At 40.6% G+C, this 23,224-nt stretch overlaps 1 protein-coding gene across 1 annotated transcript; it reads left to right on the top strand.

The window, feature by feature from the left end:
- Nucleotides 1-12,288: 12,288 nt before the first annotated feature.
- On the top strand, nt 12,289-15,371 carry LOC108712226 (thymosin beta-10). Its single transcript, XM_018254238.2, has 3 exons — nt 12,289-12,421; nt 12,748-12,871; nt 15,172-15,371. Exons 2-3 carry the CDS (start codon nt 12,772-12,774, stop codon nt 15,195-15,197), a joined length of 126 nt encoding a protein of 41 aa, XP_018109727.1. The 5' UTR covers nt 12,289-12,421; nt 12,748-12,771; the 3' UTR covers nt 15,198-15,371.
- The last annotated feature ends 7,853 nt before the right edge of the window (nt 15,372-23,224 follow it).

Below are 23,224 nucleotides of genomic sequence, written 5' to 3'. Positions count from 1 at the left end.
TTCCTCACTGGGGGGGGGGTGCCCCAGTGATTATAACCGTTTACCAGATACCATGTGCCCGTGTTCCTGTTATCAGGAAGAAGATGGCTCTGTGGTTCTTGCATAAAAGTACTCTGGGCCAGGAGCACCGGTCTGGGGTGAATGACTATAACTGGGGGGGGGGGATGCTTAACATTTGGCACACTCTAGTGATTTTTAACTTCCCTTCTCCTTTAAATATAAAAAATGGCTCAACAAGATGCATGTTGAAATATCAAGAGTGATGAGCTCACAAAATCAAGTATGGTTCAAGTGTCTACTAGTGATGGGTGAAAAATTTGCGAGGCGCGAATTTTGACGCCGGCGCCCAAATATTTTGTCGCTGGCGACAATTCTGACACCCAATAAACTCAATGGGCGCCTAGAATTGTCACCGGTGTCTGAATTATCGCCGGTGTCAAATTAATGTTGACGCCAGCGAATTTTCGTGGCAATTTTGCAAATTTATTCTCCGGGGGTGAAACACGGAAATTCACAGCGAATTCGTGCCTGGTGAACAGGGCCGGATTTGTTCCCAGGCCGCCCCTAGGCCGTGCAGTCCGACCAGGCGGCCGCGCGGTCCTAGCGCCCGCCTTCCCAGAGCGCCGGCGAAAAAACGCCGGCGCAGCTGGTGTAGTTGAATGGGGACGTGAACGTCCTCATAATGCGGCTGGGTGGCATGCCGCCCCTATTTTTTGCCGCCCTAGGCCCGGGCCTATGCGGCCTTGCCGCAAATCCGGGCCTGCTGGTGAATAAATTACTTGTAAAAAAGATATTTTAGACTTATTGCTATTGCATATAACTTTTGTCAGACAGTCTCCAAAACAGGCACAACAAGATGGAGCGCGTCTTAGCCAGAATACAAAACAAAATTATTGCTGGTGGAGAAGCATTTTCTGGATATTTGTTGGCCGCGGGAACACAAATTTATTGCAGGCGACAAAATCTCCCCATCGGCCATTACCCTTAAAGTTGATTCTCATGTTTTTTGAAGGTTATATACTTCGTATTATATATGTTGATCACTGGATATAATTTCAGCATGCCCAGAAAGATATTCAGCAGTGTGTATTAGTCCATAGACTACAATGATTTATAACTTTATTGTTATAATGAGTGTGTCATGTGATTGTATCATGTGACCTGGTAGGTCTAAAAGATTTTGGTGGACTAATCAGGCATTTATGGCTTGACGATGGGAGTGGATGCTATTTAAACGGTTAATGTTACTGTTGTCTGGATAAAGTCTACCACTATGTGAACTTGCTACATTAAAAAACAAAGATGAATGGGAGTGCTGTGCTTTACTGAATTTCCTCTCTCTCTATATATTATATTCCATATGTATCATGCATGTTTGTGTATATAACTTCCCAAACATTCATGATACAAAGCCCTTACAGCATTAGGCTTATTATAACTGAAATCAGTATTCTAAAGAACCCAACTAGAATGGAGTGAAAACAAAATGTATCAGCAGCAAAACAGTCATGTGCTGGATATTTAAAATGGATTGTTGAGCAATGAAATGAAAGATGAGAAGCAGGTCAAAATATTTAACATGACTTGTTTATTATTCATGTAGAATTTACTAATATACCCACAGAATTTAATGCCACTTGATTTTTATTTAGAATAAAAAAAAGAGAAAAAAAGAAATCGGACAAGTCCAAGGATCATCCCACAAGATGCCTATTAAGCTTCAGTTCCAGACCAAGATGGTATTACGAGATACAAAACGCAGGTTTTGTATCTCGGCCAAAGCTCATAGAGACAGCTAAAACAGGCGGTACCACTAACCAGAGCGCAATGTAATCAGCTAGTGTTTCAAAGAACTCCAAATACAACCACCCTATTATATTATAGGTAGAGTCACTGGAGTTGAGGCGCTATGACGTATTTGTATGTTGGACAGTTATGCAGAATAGCGTCCCGGGACCGGCTCTTTTATGAACGGCTTAAAATATGTGGCCAATCCAGGGGGGGACGAGCTTATCGCCATGCTGTGAGGACGCAGATTTCTCGAGCTCCCGTACCAACACCGCTATATTCCGTGGAGGGACATCCTATTGCTTGATTTTTTTTTAAGCCAAACGACTTTTACATTCGGGAAGATTTACATCATGACTTCTCAACGTTCCCGCTCACAGAGAGATTCAGCTAACTTCTTTAAACGCCATACAACGGATCCTCTGAAACAACAAGATGGCCCCGCATGCCTGAAGCGAAAGTAAGTGCTGATCACTCTACCTGCCTCACTAAAGCTACATTAGACCGCAATGACTTCTACATTTCAATCTGAACTTCGCTGAGCAGTTTCAGATGTCACAGCAGAAATTGCAGCTTTAGGCTCCCGTACTGATAGCCTTGAAACAAAGCATGATGAGAAGGTAGCAGCATACACCCATCTGGCTACATGTGTATCTACACTGGAAAGGTCAGTACAGTCTCGTACTAACCAGATGGAAGACCTGGAGAATAGGTCACGCCGTAACAATGTTAGGCTGCGGAATGTACCAGAGGCCCACCGATCTATCTAAGCTATTTGAACTGCTATTTGCTAAACTACTACCTGAATATGCCGCAGACCTCTTACTAATAGACCGGGTCCACCGTGCCCTCCGGCCCAAACCACAAAATACAGATCCCCTAAGGACATAATAGTTGATTAAAACGGAGGATTTTCTAAGATCAGCTAGAAAGAATGATGCGGTGGAGATACGGAACCCCTATACAAATATTTCCTGATATAGCCCCTGCCACACTACTAAAACAGAGGGAATTGAAGCATATTACCACGAATTTGATGCAAGCAGGATTAAAATACCGTTGGGGCTTTCCGTTCTGTTTAACGGTTGTTAAAAATGGAATACAGCACTCTATAACAGACCCTGCAGATGGGATCTCTTTCCAGACGAGATTAGGCCTCTCATCCCCAAGCTCTCCTGCAAAACAACCTTCCGAAAAAACGCCTACGTTACAACAGATATGGGAAAAGAAAGCTACAAAAAAGCAGCATTGAAGATGCAGATGACACCTATTTCTTCAAAATCCTCCAGCCCTATATCTAACTCGACTCACGGAGCGTCAATGGCGGAGCTCACCCGGACCAAAGTGCTGTCCTGCTCGATCGCTGCTCTCGCGATATGCCGGTCACTCCTCGCCGGCTACTACATCAAAACCACAGACCGCTGTCAAGGCGCTGATCAAGAATATCAGGAATCCGGCACAATTAACATCAAGATTTGGCTTTATTCACACATACGAAGGATAACAGTGGAAAACTCGCCCTGATGGTTTTCCCTTTTTGTTGGGCCTTAGCTATTAATGAAGAGGATTCATCTGTTTGTCCCTTAATCATATTGTTGACGCATGACAAGCGGTGGATTGGTGCGGAGCCGGTGAGGATACTCCTGCAGTGTGGGTTATGCATCCCATACCCCTCATGGGTTTTAGGTTCACGGAACCTGGTACTTTACAAGTATTAACCTTCCAGAGATCTGTCATACTCTCAGGCTTACTAGTTCAGTTAATTCAGATATTGGGTTTTTTTGCATTTTTTCTTGAATTTTTTTTCTTCTTTTTTCTGGCGGTTTTATTTTCTTTTTTCATGTTGGATCAACCATTACAGAATTTCAACGGTGTCTTTTCATCCGACTGGTCTCATATAAATCTACCAGAGGACAAGCAATCAAGCGGTCAGGTTTTTTTCGACCTTCCTACATTTATATTTAGAAAAAACATTTTTCAATTCGACCCAGTCCTTGGTTTCCAAGTCCCATGTGAGAATATTAACATGATGCTTTGTTTCACAATTACTACATCGTAATATATTACTTAGCTACTTAAAGGTTATGGCTGATGTGGCAGATCAGGCTTTGGATTTGAATGATATATGCACATTGTACAGGAACATGGTTATGTTTACACCTGTTTATTCGCAGATCCTTCTGAGTTTTCTCTCACTTACGTATACTTTGATGATGGCTTATATAATACTTATATTACTTATGCCTTTTTCTACACTTGTCTTAAAACCGTTTTTCTATGACCCTCTCATGTTATCAGCACATATACTGGTTAAATTGCAAGTTATTCTGGGTTTTATATTTGTGGTCAGACCATGTCATGTAATATTCAATATTTTCAATATTAGCAAACATGGAATTGAAAATTGTTACGCATAATGTTAAAGGTTTAAACACTCCAGTCAATCGGAAAATAGTAGGGCAATATTATAATAGAATATCAGCAAATGTGATAGCTCTTCAAGAGACACATTGGACTACCACAGGGCCTAAACCATACTTACACAAATATTTTTCACAAATCTACACCACAACCTTTTCATCCAAAGCAAGGGGGGTAGCCATAGCCTTCCGTAACCACGTACAGTTTGCACTTGGAAACATAATTTCTGATCCCGAAAGCCGCTATATACTTCTTAATGGTAGTATAAGGGGTACTCAAGTCACGATTCTGAATTTGTATGCACCCTCAGTGGGAGTCAAACAGTTTTATGCTGAGGTTTTTCAGTTACTGCAAACACATATGAAAGGTTTAGTGTTTGTCCTAGGTGATTTTAACCTGGTGATGAATCCCAACTTAGACCTCTCTTCGGGGTCCCAGTAGTAGTTCATTAGCGGCACCTAAATACCTTAAGAAACTACTTCGAGAATGTGGGTTAGTAGACTCCTGGCGCTCATTGAACCCAACTAAATTGGAATATACATTTTACTCCCCCGTACATAATTCTTATTCCAGAATTGATCATATACTAGTGACACAGCATACTTTACAGCAAATTACTCTAGCGGATATCTTTCCAATAAAATGGACAGACCATGCCCCAGTAATGTTTAAATGCTCCCTCTTCCAGACAGTTCCAACCAGACATACATGGTGATTAAATGAATCCCTCTTAACTGATACCACTCTAACATCCACAATTATAGATGATTTACAAGAATACTGGGAAAATAACATAGATGAGGAACTTTCCATGAGTACTATATGGGCCGCTCACAAAGCTTTTATAAGAGGTTCCTGCATAAGATTGGCGACACAAAAGAAGAAAGGCTTTATACAAAAAAGTAGTTTATTGGAAAGAGAAATAGGAAAACATGAATCAGAACATAAAATGACTACCTCTACCTTGACAAAACTGATAAACACTAGACAGCAACTGAAAACACTGTTACAAGAGAAAGCAGAGAAAGCCTTTAAATGGACTCAACAACAATTATTCTTATTGAAAGATAAACCGAATCGACACTTAGCAAATAAACTGAAAGCTGAACAAGGCTACCGGCCTATAACTGATATAGTCACTTCATCTGGCACCCATCTTTAGAAACTGGTAGAAATCATACAGGAATTTCATAAATTCTATGAAAATCTATACTTTGCCATCTTACTTCCAGATAGGCAAAAAAGGGACTATTATCTTGATCGGATCAACCTGCCTAAAATATCTTCTTCTAAAAAAGAATCCCTTAACAACCCCATAACTAATGAAGAAATTAAGCAAGCTATTCAAACCTTGAAAAACAAGTCAAGTCCTGGACCTGATGGGTTGCCCGCTAGTTATTACAAAAAGTTTCAAGAATATTTAATACCACACCTTTCAGTACTTTTCAATGATATGTTAGCAGGTCATTCTATTTCGCCAGAAATGCTAAAAGCCGACTTATCTCTTTTGCCAAAGCCTAACACAGATTTAACTAAAGTGCAGAATTATAGACCTATATCCATTCTAAATGTCGATCTCCAAAATTCTAAGACTTTAAATAAGCTGATGCCGAAGTTAATACATCCAGACCAGTCGGGATTCATCCAAGGACGACAAACAACAGATGCCATACGAAGACTAATTAATATAAAAAACGATGCCAACAAAACGAAATCCCCAATTATATTACTGATGCTAGATATTTACAAAGCATTTGACTCTGTGTCATGGTCATATTTGTTTAATGTCCTCCCCAGATGCAATATTTCCGGCCCTTTTCTAGAAGGATTACAAGTTCTGTATAATAATCCAACAGCCTCTATAAATATGTTTAACACTCCATCTCCAACTTTTAATATTTACAAAGGGACGAGACAGGGGTGTCCCCTTTCCCCTCTCCTCTTTGCTCTTGCAATAGAACCACTTGCTTGGATTATACGTGAAGAGATTAATATTAAAGGCTACAACAAAGGCACCAAAACCTATAAATTGGGCCTCTACGCAGATGATCTATGCATGACACTTACTAACCCCCTGACAAGTCTACCTAACATGTTTCAGAAATTAGATCACTTTCAACAGATTTCAGGTCTAAAAGTTAACATAAATAAAACAGAAGGGATGCCAATACATATACCCTCTCATCAAATTAAGATATTACAGTTGAATTTCCCGTTTCAATGGAAACAGAGATCTCTAGGATACTTAGGAGTCAAGATCTCCAAGAATTATAACACACTATATAAAACTAACTTTCCACCATTGATCCAAGCTATCTGATTGGGGTGAACTACCGCTTTTGTGGTTAGGCCGTATAACCTCAATCGGAATGGTAATCTTACCAAAAATCCTATACTTATTTCGTGCTTTGCCTATCCTGATATTGAGCAAAGATATTGACAGACTACAGAGATCAACCTTCCGATTTTTGTGGAACAATAAAAGGCACTGCATAAACAAATCAACCTTATGTCGATCTTATAGTCAAGGAGGCCTTAAGGTACTGAATTTTATTCAATATTATAAAGCTGCAAGAATAGCACAATCGATCTTATGGCAAGCACCTCCTAATACAGTACCCTGGGTAGACTTTGAAAATTCTACTATTGCGCCGGTAAGAACATCAGCTTTACTGTGGCTTACTAACCAGAATTTGAGGCTATATAAACTGGAAAACCCAATTATAAGATTGCATCTTAGGATATGGAAAGCAGTGAAACATAAAATTCTTCATGACTCACATAGTAACTTGCAACCAATAACAGGTAATCCTGATTTTTCTCCTGGGTTGATACCCCGATCTTTTGCATGGTGGACGGATCATAAGTTTTTCAGTATCAAGGACTTACTTACTCCTAGAGGTTTTATTTCACAAGCTTTACTACAGGAATCCTATCAACTTCCGAACACGGAATTATATAGCTATAACCAGTTGTTGCATTTTTATTCTCAGCAAACTTCTCTCAAGCCTACATTAGAAAGTTCTGGTTACGAGTCCTGAATACACAGCTCATAGTATTACGCAGATTTATTCTCAACTGACTGAAACAAACCCTAAAAACACACCAGTTTATGCACGAGAATGGGAAAAAGACCTCTCAATCACCATATCACAGGATAAATGGAAGAGAATATGGGATTCCATTCGACACCTTTCCCCAAATGTTAGTATCAGTGAAACTGCATACAAAATAATTATGAGATGGTACACCACTCCTATACAGAAACAAAAGTACCTATCAACATTCCCAGATACATGCTTCAGGAATTGTCAAGAGAGAGGAACATATTTTCATTCATGGTGGAAATGCCCTGTGGTGGCTAAGCTATGGACAGAGACGTTTCGCATAGCTTCGGAAATTTTTAATATACAAATTCCTCCTGACCCGGAAAATGCAATCCTTTGCCTTTCTTCTAGAAAACTTACTAAGTTGCAAAACAAGTTGCTGTTACAAATTTTGGCAGCGACAAGATCGACAATAGCACTTAACTGGCTATCACCAACTTTGGCTGTATCACAAATGAAAACCAGAGTGGATCACATACATTCATTGTCCTACCTTTCGGCCTTTATCTTTGATTCCCTAGATTTATATAAGCAAATATGGGAACCCTGGGAAAATTTTAAGAAAACTCAACTTTATGGGAGTTTATATGACATATGATTTGAACCTATCAGGATCAATATGGTTGATATCCATTTTGTATTTTTTTTTCTTTTTGGTTTCCTTTTTTTTTTTTTTTCTTTTACATTTTGTTTGTATATGTTAAAATATTTCACAATGTGATATTGTTCTTTATACAATTTCTGTATAACACTGTTATATTACATGTGACTTTTTGAAAAATTCAAAACAAAGAGAATTAAAAAAAAAAATATGTGGCCAATCCAAAACATATTATTTGTGATTTCTGAGTTATAACTTTTTATTCAGTAGCTCTCCAGTTTGTCATGTCAGCAATCTGTTTGCTGTGGTCCAAATTTAAAATGAACCTAGCAACCATGCATTGATATGAATATGAGACTGTAATATTAGTAGGAGAGGGCCTGAACAGAGAGAGATGAGAAATAAAAATAGCAATAATATATGTGTAGCCTTATAGAGTATTTGTTTTTAGATGGGGTCAGTGAACCCCATTTGAAAGCTAGAAATACTCAAAAACTATAAAAAAAATGTTTGAAAAGTTGCTTAGAATTATCCTCTCTATAACATACTAAAAGCTGATATAAACGTGAACCACCCCTTTAAATTATCTTCTAGATAACATTCATGCCTGATCTATAAGAAGAAGCTGTAACATTTACAGACACCATGTATGGCAATTTCTTATTTTATTTCCAGTACTGCTCTGAAGGATATTCTTTTTCCTGTTCTTTAAATTACAAGCATTTATATTCTGTATATCCAGCAATGTCGCCAAACGAGTGGATCTCCCTATGTGTGGCCAGCTTTATGTATGCTACTGTGCATATAGTATATGCTAGGCTGCCATCAAGGGGGGACTGGTGTCCCGGGCATGAAGGGGGGCCCGGCAGTGCTGCAGTTTTGAAAAGAGCCGGACCCCCCTTGAGAGCGCCGAAGCCTGCGGCCATCCTGAACAGCCGAAATGCAGAAGTGCCGAGAACAGCCAAAGGGCCCGAAGCCACGAAAACAGCCAAACTCCTGAAGCGGCGAAAAGACCCGAAGTCATGAAAATAGCCGAAATTGAAGTCCTGAAGCGGGGAAAAGACCCGAAGTCACAAAAGGAGGCGAAGTTGAAGTATTTTTAAATCCCTGGCCACCAATGTATTATTTTAATATTCTATAAGCCCCTGCCACCAATGTTTTTTTTTTAATTTTGGGGGGCCCTAATTTTTTTTTAACTTGTAAGGGGGGCTCTGGCACCAATGTTTTTTTAAAAAAAAATTTTTGGGCCCCAATTTTTTTAACTTGTAAGGGGGGCCCTGGCACCAATGTTTTTTTAAAAAATATTGTATGGGGCCCGTGGCACCAATGTTTTGTTTTTTTAACTTATAAGGGGGCCCTGACCATCAATAGCTTTTTATAACTTGTCGGGTTACTTTTTTAGCGCTGATGTCTGTGTGGTCTTTGGGCGGGATGGAGTGGGGCTTGGGTGGAGTGGGCGGGAACTGGGGTGGGGCTTGGGCGCTAGTGTGGGCGGGGCCCAGGGGGCCCCGAAATTTAGTTGAGTTTTTGCTGAGTATATGTGCCTGTAAACTGTAATTGTATACATTGCAGTAGCGTGTTAATTTGGGTGCTAAATGTTTCTGTAACTACAGTTAACTAACCCGGTAATTCCTGTGTGTACAAAATTTATATCTAAAGGCCTGAAACATTCTTAAAATAATATTAAAGAGGTATCAAATCCTACAAAAAGTGTATTTATTAAAGGGCATAGAATTTGTCTAAGTTCATCTTGTAATAAAAATGCCCCTAAAAATCTTACAAAAACCGAATATAGCACTGTGAAATTTCACTCTGGCAACTTTTTCACCTTTCCCTAACTATGCTTTTAACCCTCTGAATAGTTTCCAAAAGTTTTGCCATCCTAGGCCCGGATCTTTGTGGCCTTACAAATCCTGGCCTGACTGGAGCGTTCCCCGCTGTGATGTTACAAAAGGGGCGGGGCTTGCACAAGTATATAAATTGAGGAGCACAGAGGCGGAAGTGGGGCAGAAGAAGGGGCGGGGCGCATGGAGGCTAACGTTCAACCCAAACCTGCCTGCGGCTCAAAGATGTCATGTGGAAGCCGACCCGAACCCGCCTGACCTGCCTCAGGCTGGCCTGCACCTCATTAATGCCTGACGTCCATTTGAAACATGCAGGTCTGTAGGGAGCTCCAATAAAAGGGCCATTTTTAAAGGTTTACTGGCCCAAAGAAAAATCAGCACCATACATTATTCATTATTGCCTAGATTGGGGGGGGGGGCACTAAAGCTGGCCATAGATGTAACATTTTTTAAAAGATCTTTTCATTATCGTTAGACCAAGCTTATCTTGAAACAATCGTTGTACGATTTGTTCAACTAAAAATACCATTTTTAAGCAATGTTGTCTAGTTGAAGCCAGGAAAACTGAGGGTAGCTGCCTGCTTGGCCCTGCACACACAGGGTCCGATGAAAATTTTTTAACCTGGCCAATCAATTTTCTGACAGATATTGGACAAAAAATTGTTAGATGCACGATTGTTCGATTCCCACTAACCTCATGATAATTTGATGGACTGGTTGGATTGCACTAAAATCGGTCGTTCACCAAAGAAAAATCTTTGCTTCTATGGGGGCCTTTATCCTGTATGTATATTCAGGGCCGCTCCTGCCATGAGGCAAGGAGACTGAGAACCTTGCCTCAGGCGGCATGGAACGGCGAGCTACCAGGGGCAGCAAAAAGCTGCCTCTGGTAACTTTAAGAGCTGAATTTCAATTTTCTTAACATGGAAATTCGTCTCTGCTAGTGCAACAAGCGCAATAGTGCTCACCACAGCGCCGGGCCAACCCAGCCAGGCGCCCTAGGCAACCTGGCTGGCCACAGCGCCGGCTCAGTGCGTGCTCTGGTGCGCATGTGCGTAACTGTGTTATAGTGCGCATGCGCTAAACTGCGCTACGTGCGCTCATGCGCAAAACTACGTGCGCGCATGCGCAAAAGCGCAATTAAGAAAAAATATCCACGGCAGTCGGGGAGAGACAGGACCGGACAATGGTGTGGGTGACAGAGCAGGTACGTGCCTGGCGCCCCCCCCCCAGCTCTGCACCCTAGGCACGTGCCTAGTCTGCCTACCCCTAGGTCCAGCCCTGGTGCTCACTACAGTAGTGGTGCAGCCCCTCCTGGACCCGACCCGCGCTTTAGGAGGGTGGCATTGGTGCTTCTGCCCCTGAAGAGCTGCTGTGTATAGTACAGTATAGAATCCATAAAAAGGCCTTTATCATGTGATCAGAGTGCCTTCTAGAAAATACTCTGATTTTGTTGCATTTAACCTGTTGTCTGCTACAGCATTTACGTGAAGAGTCCCTGATTTTTATAGGTATCATTTAACCGCACAGTCGCTTGAAGGAATAACCTAGTATTAAAAGTTTGTCCAAACAAGCAGTTTTCAGGTTATTCAGATAATTTAACTATGGGGATCTGTATCAGTTTGACATACAGTGAAACCTCAATTTTACATCCCCCTATTTTAAGTTTTCCCTCATTTTGCATTGTCGTCCCACCTATATATTATGCATAATACATTTCCCTGGTTTTACCTTTTCATGGATTTTACACTATTTTTTATGGTCCCCTGAAAAATGTAAAATGGGTCTGCTACCAGTTTTATCAGTCCACAATTTTATATCTAAAATCTCTTGCAATTGTCTCCACTATTCAGAGAATAAAAAGCATAAAACATCCCACTCAGACAGCGGAGTGGACCAGACCAGAGGTATTTCATCCACTACCCCTCTTTTAGACCACACCTGTTTTTTTTTTTAAAGCAATCTGACAACAAGCAACCATAACTTTTATTCAGACCTGTTTTTCACATTTATGAGGGGGCAGCTGACATCCACAGTAAGATAATAACAGACTACTTGAAAAATAAGGGTCATGTCCTAAAAAAAATTGCTTCACTAGTTGTGTATTAAATTATAGCAATCATTGCAGCCCTACTAACTGAATTTTCTAAGTGTCCCTGATTTGTCATATTACCTGGTATGGCACCTCCTGTATGATTGTGTGCGTATACTGATCTTTGTTTCTCATGTTTCATTCCGTTGATATATTAATATTTCATTTCCCCATTGCCTGCCCTTCAGCTATGTCGCTTCCATGTAAACCTACAGCCCCAGCATCCAGGAATAACACCGCCTTTACATAGAATCATAATGATATTCATGCAAACGAAAAATAATTCACCGTGGGAGCCCCAACCCCGATAACTCAACACTATTGTTATACGACTTTCACACGTAACTGGTTCCGATCCATACTCCCCTAGCAAAATGGTCCTGGTCGGAGCACGTCTGTTCAACCCACCCACCTCCTGATAGTAGCATTGCCTGACATCCCCACCAATGAGCAGAAGCCATGACGTACTAAGGGCTGGGTATAGTATATAAAGCGGGGATCGGAGCCTTCAATCCATTGTCTCTCTTATCCAAGTGTTCAGGGATCTGTTCAAGTGACGCGGTGAAAGGTGAGCATCATTTATGCGATGCTTAATCTACTTTCTTTGCCAATGCATGGGGTCGGCCATAGCGTTTACTGAGCAACAGATAGGCGTGCTATCTTCAGTATCAAAAGGGGGCGTATCATAGATGATTACATTTATCGCATGAGGCAATTCTTAAAATATTGCTTTAAAATAATAGTTAATATTAGTGAAATAGAGTGTGTATTGCTGCATGAGCTTGTGTGTGTGAGGCGAACAGTGTGCTCGGGTGGGCTGTCGGTGTAAACTGTACAAATGTGAGTATACATTCACCCAGCTCTTTGTTGCTCTGCCCGCTTGTGTCTAACCAGTACCATTTGCTGTACATATCCACCATGGGAGACCGACCAGACCTTGGGGAGATCGATAAGTTTGATAAGACCAGACTGAAGAAAACAGAGACTCAAGAAAAGAATACATTACCAACAAAAGAGAGTGAGCGTTATTCTCAAGCATGTAATGTTTCCTGTGTATGTGTTGCATCAGTGTGCGCGCCCCATCCATCCATGGCCAATGGCCCCCCCCCAGGGTACGCCCCATCCATCCATGGCCAATGGCCCCCCCCCAGGGTACGCCCCATCCATCCATGGCCAATTGCCCCCCCCCAGGGTACGCCCCATCCATCCATGGCCAATTGCCCCCCCCAGGGTACGCCCCATCCATCCATGGGGCTAGTTGCCCCAGGGCAATCCCAGTTTTAAGTTAGGTAATTTTGTGTTGGGCATTGTTAACACTAAATGTGTACATATACAAACAGACCATTTGTAAAAGGTTGATACGATTATATGTGTATAGTGGCCTGCATATCCCCATCAATATCTATACTATACTACACCATGGATATCTGTTAATTTGGAGATTGGGCAGGTTTGAAAATGTCATGTGCCGAAGCACCATGTTAGTAAGGGCATGCAGGGCCACCGTCAGTTATGCTGCTCCATACTATTCAATAGGACCCTCCTTACAAGGGCCCCTCAAGCATAGCCAGCAAGTCAGATGTGTGCCCCTTGGGTGGTAAAAAGTAGTATGGGACCCAATTAAAATAAATAAATGGGGCAGTGAGCAATGGCTTTAATTCTCACCTTACCACATCCATTATGCATAAAGCCCACCCACACCTTTCTGTGGAGGTGGGAACTGGCTACTCATGGTGCAAAAAGCACCTCACTCACATTGTGTTTGTAAAAAAAAAAAAATTGATAATAACAAAAATACGTGTGTGTGTATATATAGAATATTATATAACTATATTATAACCATTTACCCTTGTTAGTGAAATTCCTGCTTACGTTGGTACTGACTACATTTCATTTGGTATGCAAAACAGTGGCTCAAACCCCCTGACTTGCCTCACCAGGTGGTGTTGGTTAAGACTTACCCCATTTAACCCCAGTTTCTGACTATGGCCTACAGCTGTCCTGCAGCTGCCAAACTTTGTGTTGTGCAGAAAATGCCACTTCTTCCCATGGATGCCTGAAAAATACAAGGCAGTTGTATAGTATTTGCAAACAGATTTTTTTTGTTAAGGTGAACTACCCCTATTAGACCTTTATTGCATCACAGTTTTGTGTACCCATCCAAAATAAAATATATGTAGCAATCGGTTTGCTAAAACAAGGTCAGCTTCTTTTGGGAGATGCTTGAAATGCAATCACATTTATAACCCAAAATTTTAGAAGCCAAACCTCGTTTTGGTTTACTCTAACACAGTAGGAAAAAAAATCAGTCCTTAGAAGTGCTGTAAATGCAAGCACTGGTGGGATCAGCTGCACATGCCAGACATGGTTAAATGTGAATACAGTTACCTTTAAAGGAGAATGAATAAATGGATAGCCACACTTGATATCTTCCTTTAAAGGTTTGCCTTTAAGTTAATTTTAAATATGTTTTAATTTTTTTTAATGGGGGTGGGTCACTGAACCCTTCTGAAAAACAAATGTTCTGTAAGGCTACACATTTATTGTTACTGCTACTTGTTAAAAACGCCTCTTTCTAATCAGGCGTCTCAAATTCATATATTGTATACAAATCAAAGGATGGTTACTAGGGTAATTTGGACCCTAGCAACCAGATTAGACTAATTGCTGCTGAATAAAAAGTTTAAAGGAACTTAAATTGAAAGTTGTTTTAAAGCAATGAAAATATAATGTACTGTTTCAATGCAATGGTAAAACTGCTTCAGAAACACTATAGTTTATATAAACAAGCTGCTGTGTAGCAATGGCAGAAATTGAAAAATGGCTGCCCCCATTGCTACACAGCAGCTTATATTATATAAACCATAGTAGTGTTTCTGAAGCAAGCACAGCAGTTTTACTAGTGCAGGAAAACCCTGCATTATATTTGTATTACTTTAAAACACTTAAATTTTTTGATGTTACTGTTTCTTAAATAACTCAAAAACCACAAACAATAAAAAATGAAAACCTCATATTAAATTTTAATTTAAAGGTTAACAACCCCTTTAAAAACTCTGCTTTATTCAGAGAAGAGAGCTGCCAATTTTGAACTGCTTTTTGTAAAGTAAATTCCACGTTGGAAATAAATATATTTTTAAGGAAGCTATCCAGTGTGGTGAATGACAACCATTTGTTTTGGTTATCTTTTGAGGTAACCATATTATTAACCCTGCATGTCCCCTGTACAAACTCCACCCACTCCCCTTCTGATAACAACCACATAATTGCTATTTGGATTTAACCAACGTTACATTTTTTTTTACTTGTCTTTTGCAGCAATTGAACAAGAAAAAAAGAATTAGTCCACACCATGTGAAAAATGTCTTGATTTAATGTTTGATCTGAGTCTTGGATCAATATACAGTACACTGTGAAAGAAAACCACAGCATTGGGTCTTGGAATGCCAAAAAAAGGGAATAATGTGTTAGCTTGTCCCTCTTGTTAATGTATTTGATTAAACAAATTGTGCAATAAACAAATGACTTGGATATTTTATTTAATCCCACAAGTTCTTAAATGTTTCTTCTCACAATTTTTAGTGATACACTTTTCAGAAGAAAAGCAACTTTCCAGCCTGAAGCCCTATCTCATACTTTATTACCCACACCTGAACTGGCTACCCTCGCTCTGATGGCTCATGGGTGGGAGACAACACTAGTACACCACCCAAGGGGAGGGGTCAACACTATTACACCACCCAAGAGGAGTGTCTCTACTCAAGTTTAACCTGGCCTAATCCACACCCAGCCATCACCTGGGTCTGAAGCCACTCAACTGTGGGTTTTGGGTCAACCTGCTCATCACCAATATTATTCCTATAACTAATAAGAAAAAAAAAATAGATATTTTAATAAAAATGTTTTGTGACCTGTTGGTTTGGTTCTCACAAATGGCAACAAGAACAAACAGTTAAAACCTTGTTTACCCCAGAAAATCATTGGCCAAGATTATGATACAAATGACACATAGTAATGTGGGGGGTTGTTTTGGCTTTTATTGCTTGCTATTAGTTACTGCACCTGGGCAAACTTAGTGCCTTACTGTTATGACTCACACTGGTGGTCTAGGGGTTCACTGAGGGTGCGGCAGGCGCCCCCCACGAACCCCTAGACCACCAGAGTCGTAACACTTACTACATATGGGGAAATCCTGATAAATTAACTCCATCCTTCTGATTTTGCCATTAATGGAAGCAAAACTCACAGAAGTGTCACGTGGAATGATAATTCCAAAATCAAACATATATAACTGCTTTAATCATAAAATGGAGTAAGGCTTTTTTGAAAAGGACAAGGAAAGTCTAAAATAGAATAAGGCTAGCAATGCTGTATTTTGTGTACTAAACATAAGCATGAACTTACTGCACCATAAAGCCTAATCAAACAAATGATTTATGCTTTCAAAGTTGGCCACAGGGGGCTGTCATCTTGTAACTTAGTTAAACATGTTTGCCTGACCCTGCACATGCTCAGTATGGTCTGGGCTGCTTAGGGATCGTCATAAACAAAGCTGCATGGCTGGTAAGTAAGGCGGGGGCTCCCCGTGCTGTTCATAAGTATGATTGTTTTCCCTGCTCAGCAGTTAGGGACCGTCTGACAATTCCTATCCACCGCAGTAAATGAAGGGAGAATTTCACTGCATACAGTCAGGTTTCTTATAAAAAATTATACACATTTCTTAATTAAAGTATATTGGAGATAGGTTTCTTTTTCATTCAAGAAAAAATGGTATTTTATTTTTTTGCCTTTCCTTGTCCGTTAACTCCTTATTTCCCCCTAGACAGAGTACTAGAACGCAGTTTAATGTTATCTGCTAACTGTTTGCTATGGGACACTAGACCTGGTGCAAAACTTTGCAACTTTTATTCTATATTAAGGTTGAGGGCATGTGGAGTGGTGGCTTTGTTGCTTCCAGCCTGGGTTTTTTTTAGCAGGCTGAGAGAAGTGGATCCTCTTTCTGCCCTAGCTTCTTGATCTGCACAGCTTCACTTGCATGCAGGAGGTCAACCTAAAATATAAAAGCAGGCATTTTCTGGCCAACCTCTGCTCCGCCCGCTATGCAGATCAACAGAGCTGGGGCACAGAGTGGATTGGCTGACAGCAATGGAGCCAATGATCTGTGTGCCCTGGTTCTAAAACTTTAAAGGAAAACTATACCTCCCCAAACAATGTAGGTCTCTATAATAATATATCCCATAAAACAGTTCATATGTTAAACCCTGCTTCATGTAAATAAACAATTTTCATAATATACTTTTCTAGTCATTGGGTAATCATAAATAGGAAATTCCCATTTTAAAAAATAAGGGCCGCCCCCTGGGGTCGTATGATTCACTGTGCACACAAACATACCAACAAACCATACTTGTTAGGTCACATGAGCCAATTAACAGACAGAGTTCTGTCTTTTGCTTCAACACATCTTCCTGTTACAGTTAGAGTTGTAGTATTTCTGGTCAGGTAATCTCTGATGCAGCACACAGATGGTCACAAAAAAGAGATGTAAAAGGGCAATATTTACTTAAATATATACATATATCAGTTTGGTAAGATTCTTCAATATGCCACTTAATATGATATAAATGATGTTGCTTAAGTGTTCATTTTGGGGGTATAGTTTTCCTTTAAGGGGCCTATTTATCATGCTGTTTAAAAAGTGAAGTGAAGCATTACCAGTGATGTTGTACAGAGCAACCAATCAGCAGTTAGATTTCAACAGTTAGAAAACAAAAGCAAAGATCTGAGTGGTTGCTATGAGCAACATCACTGGTAATGTTTAACTCCACTTTTTACACAACATAATAAAAAGACCTATATTGCAAGACTAAGCCTTAAAGGAACAGTAATGTCAAAAAATAAAAGTGTTTTAAAGGAATGAAAATATAATGCAGTGTTGCCCTGCACTGGTAAAACTGCTGTGTTTGCTTAAGAAACACTACTATTGTTTATATAAATAAGCTGCTGTGTAGCAATGAGGGCAGCCATTCAAAGGAGAAAAAGCTCAAGTTACACAGCAGATAGCAGATAAGCTCTGTCTATCTAATGGTGTTATCTGTTAGTTTTTCAATTTCCGCCATTGCTCCACAGCAGCTTGTTTATATGAACTATAGTAGTGTTTCTGAAACAAACAGATCAGTTTTACCAGTGCAGGTCAACAGTACATGATATTTTCATTACTTTAAAACACTTACATTTTTTGGTGTTATTGTTCCTTTAAGCTGGCTATACACTGGCCAACAAAAGCTGCGGACAGAGTTGGTTGATGCGGTCCCGCAATCCGACCACCCGTTTTGCCTGCATATGATCCGATTGTTAGGCCCAGGGCCCACGATCGGATCAGCCCGATATCTTCCACCTCAATGCGGGCATATCGGGGAGAGATCTGCTAGTTTGGCATCTCTACGGCCAGCTTTACTAGTTAAAGGAGAAGTCAACCTGTACGGGGAAAACCCATCTTCTCCCGAGCCCTCTTTCTGCGTTGCCCGGTGTTTTTTGGCGCATGCGCAGTACGAGTAAGGATCTTCTGCGCAAAAAAAAGATCGGAAACTTTGCGACGTTCGGGCGCATGCGCAGTAACTCCGTACCGGCAAATGTCTCCAACTGTGCATTCACCCGAAAGTCACAGCGTTTCCGACCTTTTTTTTTTTAAACCTAGTGACTCTCAGCGCATGCGCAGAAGATTCTTACCGGTAAATGCCTCGTACTGTGCATGCGCCAAAAAACGCAGGGCAAAGCTGGAAGAAGAGCGATTGGGAGAAGATGGCGCCTGTGAACTCCGCAGCAGAGGACCTGCGCCGTGGGGTGAGTAACAAGTTAGGGGCTTTTGCCTGGGGGGGCTGGTAGGCCACGAGGGAGGAGGGCCTACACGGGAGGGGGAGAGGGTTTTTCCCAGTACAGGTTGACTTCACCTTTAATGTGACATCAGAACAGGTAGGGCATTCTTTAACCTCCAGGAGCAGTTAAACAATAGCAACCAATATGATTTGCTTTTAAACAGGTCACCAGTAAATGCTCGTTAATGCAAGTATTTCAGTTTTATAATGCTTTCTCATAGGATTTGCTCTATGGGGAGAACAGTTGCAATTTCCGCACTAGTGATATGGCCCCCCAGACCCCCCCCCCGCCACACAGGAAAGGTAAGCGCTAGGGGGAGGCATTGCAGAGCCAGGGACTTGGTTCTTGAAGAGCCGGGCAGGCGCCCTAGGCAGCCTGCCCGGCTACTGCGCCGGCTGGATGAGCGCTTCTGCGCATGCGCAAAAATATGCTTCTGCGCATGCGCAAAAAGACGCTCCTGCGCATGCGCGGAAACTGCTTCTGCACATGCGCGAATTGATGCATGCATTGCACAGTGGGCGGTCGGCAGAGAAGGGACCGGACTAGGGGTAGGAGTAAGTACGTGCCTGGCGCCCCTCCACCTTTGCGCCCTAGGCACATGCCTACTCTGCCTATCCCTAGTTCCGGCCCTGGGTTCTTGTAAGACTTACATGGTTAGGTATTATGATACAGTATATACACAGAAAACTTATTAGGTACTATAATGTAAGATATTGCTAGAGGATGTACTGTGACATCACAGTAGAGAGGGCAGACCATTTTTTACTGCTGTGCTTGGCTAGGCAATATTTTATGATATAATATTAGTGTAATTGGTGTTGTCATTCTTTGCCTGACCTCTCTCCCCAGGCGCATACTGACCGAATCTGAGAGACATGCTTCTAGTTAGATGTAATTAGACGGAGCTCTTAACGGAAGTTACAATGGTGTATGGAATAGTTGGCATTTAATATCAAGTGTATCTATATCACGTCTGCGATGGTGGAAATGTCGGCTCTACGTAACATGATCTTATTCAATATGCTGTTAAGCACTGAACTATAACTCAAACGCTAGCAAATCCGTGCACCTAAGAATACAAGCAATACACTGATCTTATACTGAAGTATTTTGGATATCAAACTAAGAGCCACAATGGTAGTTGTTTTACAAATAGGAGACCAATTTTGGAATACAATACATTATTTGTGCCGCACGATGCATCTTCATCCGACAGTCTGATACATGTAGTTTGTACCTGCAATTTCACGTTCAGTTCCATTATCTTCTGCACATCTGACACGTCACATGCGTGTCATCGCATGGCGACGAATCGGACATCAACTTGCTGTGGAGTTCAGCCTTTATACTGAACACTCACTCTTGAGGAAGCAAACTTAATTACATGGGGCATACATAATAAGTCTGCAGCTGATACATCTCTCTGAAATTTTTTCAATACACATATATCAAACTTACAAGTAGTAGTGACAATATTTTGTGGATATTGTATTAATTTTTGGTGGACTTTTTATTCAGTACTAACAGAAGTTATTATTAACAGTACTGTGATAACATTATTACTTTGCAATATAATCATTTCTGTCACAAGAGGGATGGGCCCCTCCTCTTACAGAGCAGAGACACACGTGGAGTTTCAGGGAGATTAGTCAGACAAATTGCCTCATCTTCGAGCGCCTAATCTCCCCGAACTGCCTTCCCGCCGGCTAGAATCTAAATCGCCGGCGGGATGGCACTCGGAGTGCTTTGTTTTCCAAAGTTGCCCAAAGTTTCCTCGTGAGGAAAGTTTCAGAATCTCCACATGTGTCCATTTTAATTATGTTCAGTATTGCCAATTAAGTATCTCATTATCTGGCTTTTGGTGGATAAAGTCCTATTGTGTTTTTTGTTTTGTATTATGACTTTATAGTAGATATGGCTTGCTACAAGCCAACTGGGCATTGGCGTAACTACCGGGGGAGCCCAGGGGCCCCCTGGAGATCGTTCGGTGGTAAGTAAACCATTCATGTAGTCCGTATAGAGGGGTGGGGGGGCACGGGTGCACATCCTGTGTCTGGTCCTGAAAGCAGCAAGTTACGTTACCGCAACTGGGCCCCTTAAAGGAGAAGAAAATCTTCAGTAACCACTAGGGATGTACCGAATTTAGGATTCAGTTTGTTATTCGGCCATTCCGAATCCTTAAAATCATGTGACTTTTCTTCACATAACAAGTAAGTGAAAACATTTTTAGCTGCTCACTGCATATTTACATATGCAGATTAGGGTTCTGATTCTGTTCAATATTCTGGCTTTTTCACTATACCCACAAGGTTTTGAAAAAAGAGGAAGCAGAAGAAGAGGATCGCTCTAAAGTGCTCACAAAGTAACTAGGTTTGTGCAGTTTTCTGCTAACAGGAGCACGGGCCCATGGTATCAGGCAAGTAAGAAGCTTTGCTTCTCCTTTAACGGACAAAAAAAAACCAATGTATCTTGTAACCCTAAAATGCCCTTAGTACAAAGTAAACATGATTCAGGGCACATTGCAACTGCACTGCCAAACCATTCTAATGCATATTGTGATATACGAGAAGGACTCAACCCTTTCTATAGATGTAACATTGGTTTTGAGAAGCAGATAGTTTTAATATTGTGCTATTTATTGTGCTATTTATAGTGCTATATATTGGCTAACTTTTAGTATGTTATAGAATGGCTAATTCTAAAAAAAATTCATGTTTTCTTTTACTATAGTTTTTGAATTATTTGCATTCTTCTGTCTCCTTTCCAGCTTTCAAATTGGGGTCACTGACCTCATTCAAAACAAATGATCTGTAACGCTACAAATTTATAATTGTTGCTACTTTCTATTCAGTTGTCTCCGATTCAAATTCTAGTTTCTTATTCATATCAATGCATGATTGCTAGGGTAATTTGGACCCTAGCAACTGGATTGCTGAAATTGTAAACTGTAGAGCTGCTAAATAAAAAGCGAAATAACTCCACAAATTGCAAATTGTCATATCACTCTTCATCAAACTAAAAGTTAATTTCAAGGTGTACAACCCCTTGGTCTAAAATCTGATTTTTAGATATCTTGAGGGAAATGTAATAACATTTGCAAAGAGAACAAATTTCTGAAGTGAATGCATATGTATCACCTGATTCAAAATTATATTCTGGAACTCCTGAATTAGAACCATTATTATAAATAGTACATCAGTACTGTACCAGGCAATGATGGAGCTATTTTAATTCATTTTGACATATCAGGCATAATAAATATTGCTATTCAAGACTTTCCAAAGATGAAACAATGTACAGTATTTGCCAAAAAAATAAACTTTAATGGGGTTATTTACTAAACCTCAAATTTATCTGGTCAGCTTTTTGGAGCAACATTTTTCTTTTTAAAAACTTACATTTTTAGAGATGCATTAAAGCCTGATGCTGCAAAAAGCCCAAATCCAAAAACCAGCCATCTCAGGCCTGCCGAGATTGTGTATAAGTCAATGGCAGAGGTCCCTATCTTAATTGGAAGTTAACTTGGTGTGCGATGGGTTTAACCCGAAAATCCAATAATTTGGGCAAAAAAAATCATACTATTCGGAGAAAAAGCCAGAAAAAAATTGTACGATATGATTTTTGTAAATTTTTTTCAGTTTTTTCCCTGAACCAATTAATTTGAGCTTTTTAAATAATGAATAATGTCAAATTGTTTTTTATTAAAATAATGAGATAAAATCAGATTTTAATAAATAACCCCGTAAATGTTTTGTTCTTAATGGCGATCTTATATATTGTAATGCAAAGCCTAGCTAGGAGATGCCATATGAAATCAGACAGAACTTATCCTACAAACCCTTTTAGAATGATCCATTATTTAATTAAGGAACCTGTGTATTCACAATCATGCATACGCTATGCATGATTGCTATGTCTGTCTAGACATATCTAGACAACTATGATGCCACTATAGGCCAGGGACTTAGTAGGTGTTATAAGCAAAAGGGGCAATTTATCAAAGTGTCTAAAATCACATAGGAATGAACAGAATGTGAGTTTTTCTGTGCTGAGCACTAATTTCTCACTTTGATACATCTTCCCCCAAGACCTACCTTGTTGGGTATTATGGGTCCAAGATAAGGCAATGTATTATGGCACAATAATGGGTTGGGTTCAAAATTATTCAGGATTTTTCCCCCAGAAATGTGATTTTTCAAAAACTTGTCACCTAAAACCTGGTGTTTAATTTTTTGGAAAATAATTAATTTTTTCACATTAACCCTTTAAGTGCCACAGAACGTAGAATCTACGTTCTGTGGATCAAAGGACCAAAGTGCCACAGATCGTAGATTCTACGTTCTGCAGCACTTCCGGGTTTGCGAGCGGAGGAGCGGCTGTTAGAGCCGCTCGCTCCGTTCCTTCACGATCCCCTGCCCCGAGACAACGAGCAGAGCAGGGGATCGTGTGGCCCCTGGGGCGCGATCGCCCAGGGGCCCCAAATCAGCAGCAGGGA

This window comes from Xenopus laevis, chromosome 1L, assembly GCF_017654675.1.
Source record: "Xenopus laevis strain J_2021 chromosome 1L, Xenopus_laevis_v10.1, whole genome shotgun sequence".
Taxonomy (NCBI): Eukaryota; Metazoa; Chordata; class Amphibia; order Anura; family Pipidae; genus Xenopus; species Xenopus laevis.
This window is presented reverse-complemented; position numbering and strand designations above follow the sequence as displayed.

Bases quoted from the DNA above. Each gene is read 5' to 3' on its own strand.
- LOC108712226 (XM_018254238.2), top strand. From the start codon at position 12,772: ATGGGAGACCGACCAGACCTTGGGGAGATCGATAAGTTTGATAAGACC. The intron at 12,872-15,171 runs GTGAGCGTTATT...TGTCTTTTGCAG, and splicing joins TACATTACCAACAAAAGAGA to CAATTGAACAAGAAAAAAAG.